Raw genomic sequence first — 12,279 nt, forward strand, 5'->3', positions numbered from 1 at the left:
GTAGAACACAGAGTAGGTGGCCAACAGGTGTCACGCCTGGGACAAGGAGGTGAGTGTCATCTAGGTAAGTCTGATTCCTGGTTGAGAAGACAGGGGCCGGTTGGAGACTGCCCCCCTACCTCCAAGCATTTCAGTGCCCCCGGGTCTGCCAGACACAGGCCCCAGGCTTGTGGACTGTGGCAAAGCCCCACCCCCCACCCTCAGCCCCAGACAGGGAGCAAACATACAGAGGCATCTTCCAGTGCACTTTAATCAAAATTCCGTCATCATAAGATTTCTTGTAGCATACAGTGTTAGGATGGGCATGTCAACTTGGTCCTACAAATGGAATTTCCACAGATTTGCACTTCAAACATGTATGAAAAATAAAATATATAATATTTAGCTTTATAAATTTCCCCACTTCATCACTCTTCTTAAAATAAGTTACTACCTCTGTCCAATAAATTAAGCAACCTGGAGTCACCGAGCAAATATCAGCCAAATGACTTCCATTTCCTGAAAAAGTTCTGGGGGAAATACTTGAGACAGTCAAACGCTTACAGGAATCAACATGAATTAAAAGTAGCACATTCCTCACAGTGGGGCGAGACATCAAAAATGGAAGGCTGCTAATGGCTGTTCTCTGTTGGGAAAAAAAAAATCCCCCCTGACCATACCGAATGGCTGTAGAAGCTGCAACTGAACTTTTGGCACCGGTGGAGAAAAGAGACTTTGCAAAGAAGCCATTCCCAGCGCTGAGTCCATCAAAGCATCCGTTGGAGGGAGAGGTGACAGAGGCGGAGGCCCAGCTGCCACAGCCCTCCTCCAGAACTCCCTTCTGCTTTCCAGCTCCCAGCCCCCTCTGGAGGTCTGGCTGCCCCCTCCATCTTGGAGAAGGCAGGGCGTGGTCTGGGCAGCCTGCCCTCCTCCTAGAGCTGAAGAGTTCCTCAGAGCATAGTAAAGAACACCAAGAGAAAGGCCCTTCTGTGAGCAGCGGGGGCTGCTTTGCTGCGTGCTCAGGGGACAGCAGGGTATAACTCAATACACAAGGGACACAGACACTCCAGCAGGATGGCCGCACAGCCTTTAAAGGGGACAGACAGAAGGTGCACACAGGACATCGAGGATCCAAGAGGGTGGGCAAGGCTGCGATGCGCTAGCAATTACAGGGGCTCTGTACGGGGCCTCAAGGACCTTAATCCCCCCCCTACCCCCAGCAGGAAGTCCGATTTGCCCACCTGCAAGCTCAGGGCTTCTTCCCCCCTCAAAACAACACAATCTTGGTAAGGAACAAAGAATCCAGTAACAAGGGCTGCTACAGAGCCTCGGCCTTCCAAGAGTCCCTGGGAATGAGCTTCGGGGGCCCCAGCCCATTCTGGCAGGGGCTTTTACACAGTTTAGCTGGGGGAGGAGGTGGCCTTGCACTTCCGACAGGAACAGCCCAGCCCTGGCCTCCTAGACAGAGCAGGAGGCAGCTACAAGTCAAGGAGACGCTCCTCACAGGTCTCCACGGGCCACTTTGAAGCCCCTCCAAACACATCGACGTTGTTGTCCACCCAGGGTATGATGTTGCCGGGCATGTTCGTGGAGCAGTTGGCAATGTTGATAATTTCTTGTGCACGAAGGACGCGGTCCCATATGTTGAACTGGCTGAGCTCCCCCACGAATGCCTGCGTGGCATCGAACCTGCCCCCAACCGTGTCCTGGGAAGGTGCGGGGGAGCAGAACCACATCAGCGCAAGTTCAAAAAGCAGACACACCTGCTAATTCTCCTGGACCGTGAACGGCCTTCCGGAAGGGATGCCAACTTGGGAGGGAGATGGGGAGACTGGGGCATTTTCCCAACTCCCTCCAACTCTGGCCACAACCCCTAACCCCTGATTCCTGCACATCCCGGAGCTCCAGGACACGTGAAACCACCTCGAGACTAGAGTGGAAAGACATTTGCCCAAAGTCCCAAAGCTAGCACTAGATCCAGGTCTCCAGACTCCCAGCCTCTCCCAGGGAAGTGAGGGGAGGAATGGGCCGTCAGCAAACCTCAAACACAGGCTGAAACATCAACTCTTATCTGCCCAGTAGCAGACAAGCAACTTACATTTCCCCTCTCCCAGAGGGTGAGTTTCTTGAGGGCAGCTTCTGAAGTCACTTTCCCACCCCCATCTCCCTCAGGAGGCTGAGCACCCTACAGGCATGCCCTAAGTGCCCCAAAACACTGAGCCAGCAACTCCTGGAAGATGCCATGTCAGCTCTTGGCATCCTGAATCACAGCTGTGCCTGGCAGAGGCCAAACACCTGGAGAGAAGCCAAAGTCCCTTCCTGATAACATGACCCCAGGGACACTCCTGATCACCTGTGTTGGACTCCATTCTGCAATCTATCTGACCCATCACACCAACTTGGTCGCCCGCCCTCTGCCCCTCAGGCCACAAGACAGCATGGGGCGAGCCTGCCGTCAGGCCTCAGTGGCCAGGTCCGGCAGGCAGACAGCTGGCCAGGGGCCCCGGGGCAGCCTGCAAGTGTGGCCTTGTGCTGCTCGCCTAGCCAGTATGCTCCCCTCTTGCACCCCCTGCACTCACCTGTTCCTGCCCGAGGATCAGCACACCCCCTGGCTTGATGGGGTGCCAGGGGGCCAGGTTCTCCCCAGTGCCGAGTTTCTCCCCATCCTGGAAAGCTTCCCACATGCCGTCCCGTGTCGTCCAAGTGATACAGATATGGTGCCACTTGCCGTCACTGACAAACAGGGGCAGCTGTGCAACCTGTGGACAGTGACATGCAGGTGAGGGTCCCCGCAGGGTTTCCAGAAGTCTGACCTGCAGAGAGGCTGGAGGTCCTGCTGCTCCCATCATGCAGGGTCCCGGCTCGTCTCCCCTTCTCTGCACTGTGGGTGACATGGGCAGCTCTGCCGCTCAGAACGCCTGGGATGGGGGGAGACACTGTGTGACACAGACAGCCAAGAGGAAAGGGGCAGGCAGCCTGGGTACAAGCCCCTGACCCCAGGGTGGCCCGGCTTTCAAGGGGACCCCAGCTGAGGGTCCAGGATGCTGTGCAGAGCAGATGTGAAGTGAAGGACAAGCCCCCTCCCTGCCATGCCTGGGCCTGAATGTGTCATGCCAGAGAGCCTGAAGGGAAGTCAGGGTTCTACTGGGCCAGCTTCTCTGGAAAACAGCCAGACCAGATATCTACACTCTAGGCAGGGGCTCAAATTCTATCACGGCACCTGGGGACGTGTGTGTGTGTGTGTGTGTGTGTGTGTGTGTGTGTGTTCCTGTGCAGAGGACCAAAGGCCGTGTGTGTGTGTGTGTGTGTTCCTGTGCAGAGGACAAAAGGCCGTGTGTGTGTGTGTGTTCCTGTGCAGAAGAGCAAAGGCCGTGTGTTTGTGTGTGTGTGTGTGTGTGTGTTCCTGTGCAGAGGACCAAAGGCCATGTGTGTGTGTGTGTGTGTGTATGTGTGTTCCTGTGCAGAGGGCCAAAGGCCGTGTGTGTGTGTGTGTGTGTGTGTGTGTGTGTTCCTGTGCAGAAGACCAAAGGCCTACAATTATGTGGGAGTGTGTGTGTGCTGGGGGGTGCACACAGGGACCCCCCCCATATGGAACCGGAGGAAGGGCATTTTGACCCACATTGTCTGCACGTAGTCCCGTGAGCACTACAGACCAGCCCAACCGGGTACCATCCTGTTGTTACTGCTGGTATCCTAGCAACCCGCTGCTTCCTCCCAAGAATTGGCTGTTTACGTGCCACCTAACCCAAGAGGAAAACAAGGTTCTGGGCCCTGCTGTGTCCAAGGCCGTTATTTAGAACAATTAATCCCTGCTCGGGGACATGGTCGCCGCCAGAAGGAGCCCAGCGGGGAAATTCCACAGCATTTACCACTTAAACTACCCCCAGGATGGTTCAGTAACGGCAGACTAAGGGGCCAGGGCAGAGGCAGCAGGGGGCTGGAACAGTCACTCAAACGCTCAGCTCCAGCAAGGACGTGAGGACACATTTCTTTGGCTATGTTGAGTCTGACTTCAGAATGGAAGTTTAAGTGGAGTTCCTGGAGGTCCTGCAGATGCCCAGAGCAGAGTTCTTGAGAAGATCCGCTCTTGAATGTCGAAACCAGCCAGTCTATTAAAAAGGGATATTTACTCTGGAAAAAGCAAGACTGTAGGGACAGAGAACAGATCAGTGGTTGTCATGGGCTGGTGTAGGGGCAAGAGCGGACCACAAAGGGGAATAAGGAGATTTGGTGAGGGGAGGAGGGGAGAAATGAAACATTTCCATATTTCAATTGTGGTAGTCACACAATTGTCAAAACTGGTCGGACTGTTGGCTGAAAACTCTAAGTTTTACTGTAAACTGTACCTCAATAGACCACTCCCAAAAGATAGGCTGATAAATACCCTATAGAGAGACATACACATACCCCCCTTCCCTAATCAGTATGGCCCTAGGGAGCAGCCCTCACTCAGCGGCCCAAGGGCCTGTGACCATTCAGGCTGGCCCACAGAGACCCCAGCTCTGTTCCTTCCACACCGTCTGGCTTGGAGCCTGTGCCCCTTTCTAGGCCAGACTCAGCTCGGATCTCCACCAGCCACGGCTTCCTGCCCCTGCCCCCTATCCAGACAGCCAGCCAGAGCAGGGCTGAGTCAGTGCAGAGCTGTCCCCACTGCGAGGAGGAGAACCCTGCAGGAGAGCCCGCCAAGAAGGCCGGCTGTCAGACGCGGCTGCATCCTGACTACTGCCGCCGTGATGGGGGCAGGTGGTGTCCAAGCAGGCCTCACCTTGTCATTGATGAGCAGCTCAATGGGGTTGTTGCCCCACTCTATCAGCACGATCTCGTTGGCCTGCCCGGGCACTGCATAAGAGAAAGGGGTGCCGATGCCCGGCAATGCACTGGATCGCAGCCACAGGCAGATGGTGAAGGCGTATAGTTCAGGCAGTGTCTTCTTGATCTTGCCATACAGGTAGTTTGTGCGGAGGGGGAGGGACACTTTGAATGCATCAGGAGACTTGAACGCACTGTTGCCTGGGGGGTGGAGAAGAGAGGCGGCGGTGTGTGAGCCTACTCCCCGCCAGCGTAGCCCACAGCCACGGCTCACCCGGACCCCAACTTCCCCCATGTTGGTCCTTCAAGCAACAGAGCGCCTGCTACCAGGAAGCCATGGTGCAAAGTGCTACCAGCCCAGGAGTAAACAAGAGCGGCCTTGCTCTTGAAAGCTTGAGGAAGCGGGTAGGGACAAGCTGGATTTAATTTTCTGGTTAAATTAAGCCAGAAAACCCTTCTTCAGCTCTTTTCTTGAAATCCTGGCCTCTTCAGCTCCTTCAGCAAGGGCGTGGTCAGGGCCTTGCTGGACTTGGGTTTAGAGGCAGGAAGTCCTAACAGGGACCTGGGCACTTGATAGACACTCGTCAAGCCAGTAAGCCCCTCACTTCTCACCCTACAGAATCCCTGCACCCAAGCAAAGGAGTCCACATTGGTACCTGGACATTACAGCTTAACTCAGAAGTGGCTTTTTGGACTAAATCCCTTACATGAACCACTTTGCTCATGATTCACCCTTTCCTCCTAGAGAGAAGATTGCATCTGTCGACCATTTCCTGTGGTTTGGTGCCAGAGGCAGAGAAATACAGAGGTGTCCCTCCCCGCTGAGGTTAACACCCCTAGCCAGAGTCTTGAGCCCTTGGGGCCTGCCTGGGACTGATGAGAACCCCCTGACTGTCCTCATGTAAATGGCACTTCCAAAATCTTTGAAAGCCACTGGTACTCTTAAATGGGTCTAAGTAATTTCTAATAGTTTTGATTTAAGCTCAAAATTAACAATAAAAATAAACACACAAAAGGCAAGTCCCTGTCTCGAGTTATCACAGATTCTGAAGTTTGCAGGGTCCCACCCGATTCTGTGAGCTGTCATGGCAGAAACTTCCATCTTATTTGGGGACTAGATGCTTCTGGTGAAGGAGCCTAAACACCCTTTGCTCATTCAACAAGTATTTATTAGGCATCCACGAGGGGCCAGATGGATTCGGTCACCGTGAAAAACAGGCAGGCTCTCTGGACCCAGAACCACCGGAGCCAAACTGCCTGGGTCTCGAGTGCATGAATCAGCCCCTTCTACAGAACAGAAGCCAGAACAGATGAGCCCTTCTCCCCTGCAATCTCCCAAACTCCTTTGCTTTCATAGAAAATAACATGTGAGAGAAGCTCTTTGGGGCCATGGTTCACCCCCACCCATGGAAGACCTGCAAAGAAAAGCAAGAGGGCCCAGCATCACCCTTTCAACCTGTCTGGAACAGGCGGCAGAGAAAGACTAGCCTCTGGGCTTCACAGGGACTATTTACTTGAATCTGCTGCTTATGCAGTCTTGCCCAGTCCATCCCAAGCTCCCAGTATGCGGGGCCGCTGAGTACCTGGCGAGGGTTGGGAAGACTTGGTCACCCGGGGAAGCCGAGGGGGGCCAGGCCGGGTACAGGCTGGGACTGAGCCCGCATTAGGCTGAAGCAAAACTGAGGCAAGGAAGCCCCACTTCCCGATTCTGCGGGTTGTGCAGTTGAGGCACGGAGTCTTGGAGGTGCGAGAGGACTTACCCCAGGTCACACGGCTAATGAAGGACAGAGCAGGGAGTGGAAGTCCCTCGCTCAACTATGTGCAGCCACTAGTACTTAATCTGCAAATGGCCATGTTCTTCACAAAGGCATGATTAGCTAATAAAGAGAAATGGCTTCTATCCTTGCAGGTGGGCAGGCCTGCTGATTTAATAGGGCTCAGTGTCGGTAATATCGTTAGCTAGGTGACAACGGATAGGTTTAATTAGACCTGGGAGAGCCAAAGGGCAGAGGAGGGGCCCACACCCGGAAAGCTGGTGACCTCTATTTATATCAAACAGCTTGGAGGTTTAGAGGAAACTTCGTTAAAACCAATTAAGGCATTAAAAGGCCTGACCAATAAATCAGAGGCTGCAGGTGGCAGACAAGTGAAAATGGGGGGCAGCTGGGGCCAAAGAGAGACGGGTTCTGTCTTCTGGCAATGTTTACTTCAACTCCAAGGTGGGCTGTGCCTGGCCAGCTGGCCCAGAACCTAGAGGCCCCTGCAGACGAGCAGATCCCACGACAGAGAAAACAAGCATCTGTGGGATCAGGCAGCACGAGCATCTGCATGCAGCATTGGATGCTCATCCCTGGGCTCTGGGGAGCCTCCTGCTCAGTGGGGCTGGAGCCCACACACCGTTCCAGGCTCTTGTCCTCTGGGGTCACCACCAAGTTCAACCCCAGCTCTGCAACCTGCTGGACCTGTGAATGCACTTGGCTCTCTGACTCAGTCAGTCCCTCATCTATAACTAATGCCTACCTCACACAGTTGTTGCAAGGGTTACAGAAAACACAGAATGTGGAAGTCACGGCCTGGTGTCTGGCCCGGAACAGGCCCGTAACAGGCAGGAGATGGACTGAGGGCCAGAGTCCCCAAAGCCCCCTACTTTGCATATGCTTGAGGTCCATTTCCTCCAGGCTCAGCAGGATGCTTTGAGGAACAGAGTATATTTTCCACTCATGGTCTATCTGGGGCCTGGGAGTTTATATATCCCTTTATTCTCATCACAAATAGGACAGATAGAAACTCAAAATTACCCAGAAGACAAACTGGTTGGCAAATGATCACTTTTCTCCCAGACTCATACCAGAGCTGGGTGGAGCACACAGAAGGATTCTAGAGTTCTCCTGGTGGGTCAGTACCAGGTCCTGGGGGCTCTACAAGAAGGCCAGTCAGGGGCCCCTGCCCTGTGGGACACGGCGCTCACTAGGACATGGACACCTCCTTTCTGTGCCAGATGAGCTCTGAGGGCTTCCTGTAAAACCTAGGTATCAAGAGCATGGGTGCTGGAATCGGGCTGGGGATGGGAGGGACAGTCACAAAGTGGCAGCTCCTGGGTTGTCAAAGCCACGTTGTTGCTGCTCACCAGCTGGTGGCCCAGGTCCCACCTCAGTCCCCTCTCCCCAAATGACACACCTCTGGCCGAAAGCTTCAGGGCATTTTTCTCATCTGTGTAATGGGTATAAGAGAAGTCCTATCTCACAGGGGTGATGGGCTCAGCACACACTAATTCAGCAGGCTTCTATTAACCTACATCCTTGTAGCAATTCAGCCACCGAGCCAGGCAAGACACAGCCACCAAGGTCTCTGGTGGAGCTCTCTTTTCGTGCTACAGCTATCCCCTTCAAGATACTAAGTGACTGTGGTGTCCCCAGGTTCCACTGTGGGTGAGGCTGGGGAAAGGGGAGGCAAGCCACCCTCACCTTGGACCTAATGCTGCCCTTCTGTCCTCCTGTCCGCAAGAAAGGCTGCAGCTGCTCTGCCTTCAGGGAAGTCTCTTGAGACCTCAGGAGTTTCCTGAGGTCACCCAGCAGAGGTGAGGCAGAGAGGACATTCTTTCAGAAACTCCAGAATCCAAGTCTAACGGGTAAGTCACCCACCCCTTATGGAGAAGGATAAGGAAGGAAGAAAACAGAAAGTGATGAAGGAGACCTGTGACTTCCGGGGAGGTGCTGTAAAATGGAACAGAGACACCATCCCCTTGATCATCTGGCCCGCCCCCGCCGGCGTCACTAAAGGCATAACTGGACGTACTCCTATCAGTTCATGAAATGGAGTAACGAGAAACTGTCTTTGTCAGGCTGGTGCATTTCAGAAGATTACCATCTCATCTCCACTATCGGCAAACTTAAACTTCACTCTCAGGCCACCTGGCAGTTCAGGCCTCAATCACTTAGGGCCCTCAATCCCTTCCCTTCCTGTGCCCCATGGGAGAAACTTAGCCACCACAGTGCGAGCCGAGAAGAGAAAGATACTCAGAATCCGCCAAAGGATGAGAAGTGGCTGAAATGCCCACATGGCAGAAGGACGGGGTTAGGTGGTTTGTCCAAGCTGGTCCTGAGGGCACTGGCTTTCCCATGGATAACGCCAGGGGTCTGGGGTTGGGGCTAATTCCTGAGACAACCATCCTCAATCACGCTTATCATTTGCTCAAACAGCCACGAGCTATCTCCATGCAGGGTCAGGCACTGTAGACACCCCGGGGGGTAACTGTAAGGGATGGAAACCAGGCTGCTCCCAGCAGCAATCGGCCCCTTCTGTCTCCACTAGGTTGGAAGATGTATCAACAAGGCCGTTAAGTTGGGCAACTGTCAGGCAGAAACCCTAAACCCCTGTGCACCAGGAGAGATGCCTCAAGTTGAAAGAGCAACACTTCATTTGAGAAACAGAGAAGGGAAAGTGGAGAGCTGGGGATTGGTAAAGAGTGCTGTGGTTTTCTGCATGTAGGACAGGTAGGTTCAGAGATGACCCAAGAGCAGCCTCAGAGCCGACCCCAGCAAACAGAAGCAGAGTCCGGTGCTGAGGTCACCACTCCCTCAAGGGCCCTAGTGACTGCCTGTCTGTAAGTGGGTGGCTGTGGGCCAGCCCCCCTCTGCCTGCTCTGAGCCCAGCTTCCCTTACACTGCAGCCAAACACCAAGACAATGGGGTGGGGGTGGGGGGCTGAGAGGGATGTCAGCCAGAGGGCGACAGAGAAGCTAGCCAAGAACTCACCTCGCTCCAGCTCAGTCACCCTCTGCAGCAGAGCATTCAGGGCATTCTCGGTCTTCTGCCGATGAGCCGAGGTCTCATTGTGGAGCAGGGACTTCTCATCCTCCAGCTCCGCCACTTTGCTCAGTAGCTGCCTCTCCAGCTCCCCCAGTCGCCGCTGGAGCACCTCTCGAAAGTCGCTGGGCAGCACTGCGTTGGACACGTTCACTCGGAGCTGGTGCTTTTAGATGGGGAGAGGGACACATGAGGGAGAAGTATTAAGGCCATTTAAAAAGAAATTATGAAATGTAGCTCTAAAAGCCCAACCACACAGGGAGAAGCTTCCAAAACGGGAGTATTAAATCGTGCCAATGGCACAAAGGGGAGCACTTCATGGATGCTTTTTTCTTTTTTGTATGGAAAGGATTTCAAAGTCAAACAAGAATTACCTTGCTGCAGTATTTGAAACTTACGAATTTCATTTTCCTCTCTCAGAAAGCTATTTTCCTCCTCTTGCTAAAAAGTCAAAATTTTAATCACTATCTACCATTCTTGGGTAAAGGCCACAACACAGTGAAGATTAAAAAAAAAAAAAAAAGTTAACCAAATGGTACTCAAAGCAGATGAGCTTTCATCTATAAGTGAAAACAGCCCCCAAGTCCCATGGCACAAAGGTGAATAACTATGCTTGCAGAGATGTTACTGGAAAATGAGAGACCTAAAACATGACAGTTCTGAATTCCAGGAATCTTTGCTTTGAATGCTGTTTCTAAATCCTCACTTCCTATGTCTCTTACTCCTCTACCATCATGCTGGCTCTGGAGGCAGTCTGCCACTGGCTAGCCATGAATCCTTGGCAAGCTATTTACCCCCTTTCTAAGCATTCCAAATTGTAAAATGCAGTTAAGAGGATCTGCTTCAAAGGACTGTTGCAAGGGTTAAAATGAGAATACGCCTAGTATATATTTAGTAAACTAGAAATGTTAGCTGCTATTAATCATAATGAATCAAGGGATATACAGATGCTGGAAATACTGAATTTAGCCATCATGCCACAGGAAATCCTCAAATAATTTTTCAATAATTACCACCTGTAATTGAAACCTAGTTTTGTTAATAAGTATTCTGGTAAACGTCTTTAACAGGAACGTCCACACTTCTTAAATAGGGTTCGAAAGTATAGATGGAAGTTAAATGAGGATTTCTCTTGCCAAGTTCCAAACTGCATACACCCTCCAAGAGAGAAACGGAAGAAGGTCCCTTCCCCCAGAGCAGCCTGGAAGGGCACCTTAGCACTGGCACAATTCGCGGACAGAGCTTCTTTGAAGTTAAAACCAGGTTTCCTCCGAGGCGCCAACCGGTGTGTGGCCCGGGACCCGCCCGCGCTCGCCTCCCCGCCGAGACCCTGGGGTCTCCGCCCGCTCTGGTCCAGCCCGACCTGATTTATAAAAGGAAACACGGGATGCCCGGGGCAGCTGATCGCACGCGGCAGCCGCACGTCACCCGGCACAGCCTCTGGGAGCGCGTCCGGCCCCAGGGCACTCGGACATTTACAAGAAAGAAGAGGCCGTCCCGGTCCGCTCACCTGGACCTCGGTTAGTGACTGGCCACTCGGCGGACAGTCCCGGCCCGCGGGGGGAGTTAACCCTTTCCTTCCAGCAAGACGCGGGGTGGGGGGCGGGATGCGAGCCCCGCAAGTAAGTTCGCCAGCCCGACAGAGAAGCAACCCCCCCGACCCCAAGCCCAGCTCGCTGTGTCCCGCACAGCCAGGCGGGCAGGACCACGCGCCCCACCACCACCCCGCGCCCCCCAGAACCCCCCGCGCTCGGCTACCTCGAGGCTCTCCAGGCGGTCCTTGAGGGTCTGCAGCGAGCGGCTGAGCTGCTCCACGACGTGGCCGGGGTCCCGAGGCAGATCTCCCATAGTGTCCTTGCCTGTAGCGGCCGGGCCCTGCGCCTTGCCGCCCGTCAACCCCTCGCAGCGCGCCAGCTTGCCCGTGAGCTCGCGGATGGCCTCGCGCTGCGCGCCCAGCGTCTCCTTCTGCTGCACGACGGTCTCGCGCAGCTGCAGCACCGCGGCCCGCAGCTCCTCCTCGGGGCTCAGCGCGCCGCCCTGCATGGGCATCGCGGGCAACGGGCAGCCGGCGCGCGCCGCTTCCGGGGGCAGCGCCGTGCACACGAAGCGGCTGCCGGGCGCCGGGCCGTCTTGGGCGCCGGCGGCCACGGCGAGCGCCACGCCGGCGGCCAGCAGCACCAGCATCCCGCCACCGCAGCGCTCACTCCAGCATCAGCGGGCAGGCAGGCGGGCGGGCGCCGTCGGGGCGCTCCGCGGAGGCGCCTCTGCTGCGGGCTGCAGCCGGGCGCGCCGCTCGAGGGCAGCTTGAGCGCCGGAGCTAACGGAACCGCCTGCCTCACGTAACTCGCTGTCTCCGCCCGGCGCAGCGATCTGGTCCGACCCGGCCCGCGCGCCCTTTCTTAAGCTGGGGGTGGGGGGGGAGCCGGCGCGTGGGGCGCAGCGCCGCGAGCTCTGATTGGCCCGGCTGGGCGCGCGTCAGCGACGGGGCGGGGCGGGGGCGCCTTCTCTCAGCGGGCGGGCGCGTGTGTGGGCCCGAGTCGGGGGCGCTAGCGCGGGGTTGTGGGGCCCCCAGAAAAGGAGGACTGAGGTAAAAAAAAAAAAAAAAGAAAAAAGAAAAAAAAGGCCGCCCGGGTGCCCTCGCGAGCCTTAGCTGGCGTGTCCAGGCGCCCCCCAGACCCACCCGAGG

At 55.0% G+C, this 12,279-nt stretch overlaps 1 protein-coding gene across 1 annotated transcript; it reads right to left on the reverse strand.

The window, feature by feature from the left end:
• Window positions 1-232: 232 nt before the first annotated feature.
• On the reverse strand, window positions 233-11,979 carry NPTX2 (neuronal pentraxin 2). Its single transcript, XM_025863834.2, has 5 exons — window positions 11,352-11,979; window positions 9,543-9,759; window positions 4,745-4,989; window positions 2,559-2,738; window positions 233-1,685 (listed from the first exon to the last, which is right to left on the reverse strand). Exons 1-5 carry the CDS (start codon window positions 11,775-11,777, stop codon window positions 1,458-1,460), a joined length of 1,296 nt encoding a protein of 431 aa, XP_025719619.1. The 5' UTR covers window positions 11,778-11,979; the 3' UTR covers window positions 233-1,457.
• Window positions 11,980-12,279: the final 300 nt, after the last annotated feature.

This window comes from Callorhinus ursinus, unplaced genomic scaffold, assembly GCF_003265705.2.
Source record: "Callorhinus ursinus isolate GAN/ISIS: 27379988/994484 unplaced genomic scaffold, GSC_fseal_2.0 scaffold70, whole genome shotgun sequence".
Lineage (NCBI taxonomy): Eukaryota > Metazoa > Chordata > Mammalia > Carnivora > Otariidae > Callorhinus > Callorhinus ursinus.

Bases quoted from the DNA above. Each gene is read 5' to 3' on its own strand.
- NPTX2 (XM_025863834.2), bottom strand. From the start codon at position 11,777: ATGCTGGTGCTGCTGGCCGCCGGCGTGGCGCTCGCCGTGGCCGCCGGC. The intron at 9,760-11,351 runs GTAGCCGAGCGC...CCCATCTAAAAG, and splicing joins ACCGCCTGGAGAGCCTCGAG to CACCAGCTCCGAGTGAACGT. The intron at 4,990-9,542 runs GTGAGTTCTTGG...TCCACCCCCCAG, and splicing joins GGTGACTGAGCTGGAGCGAG to GCAACAGTGCGTTCAAGTCT.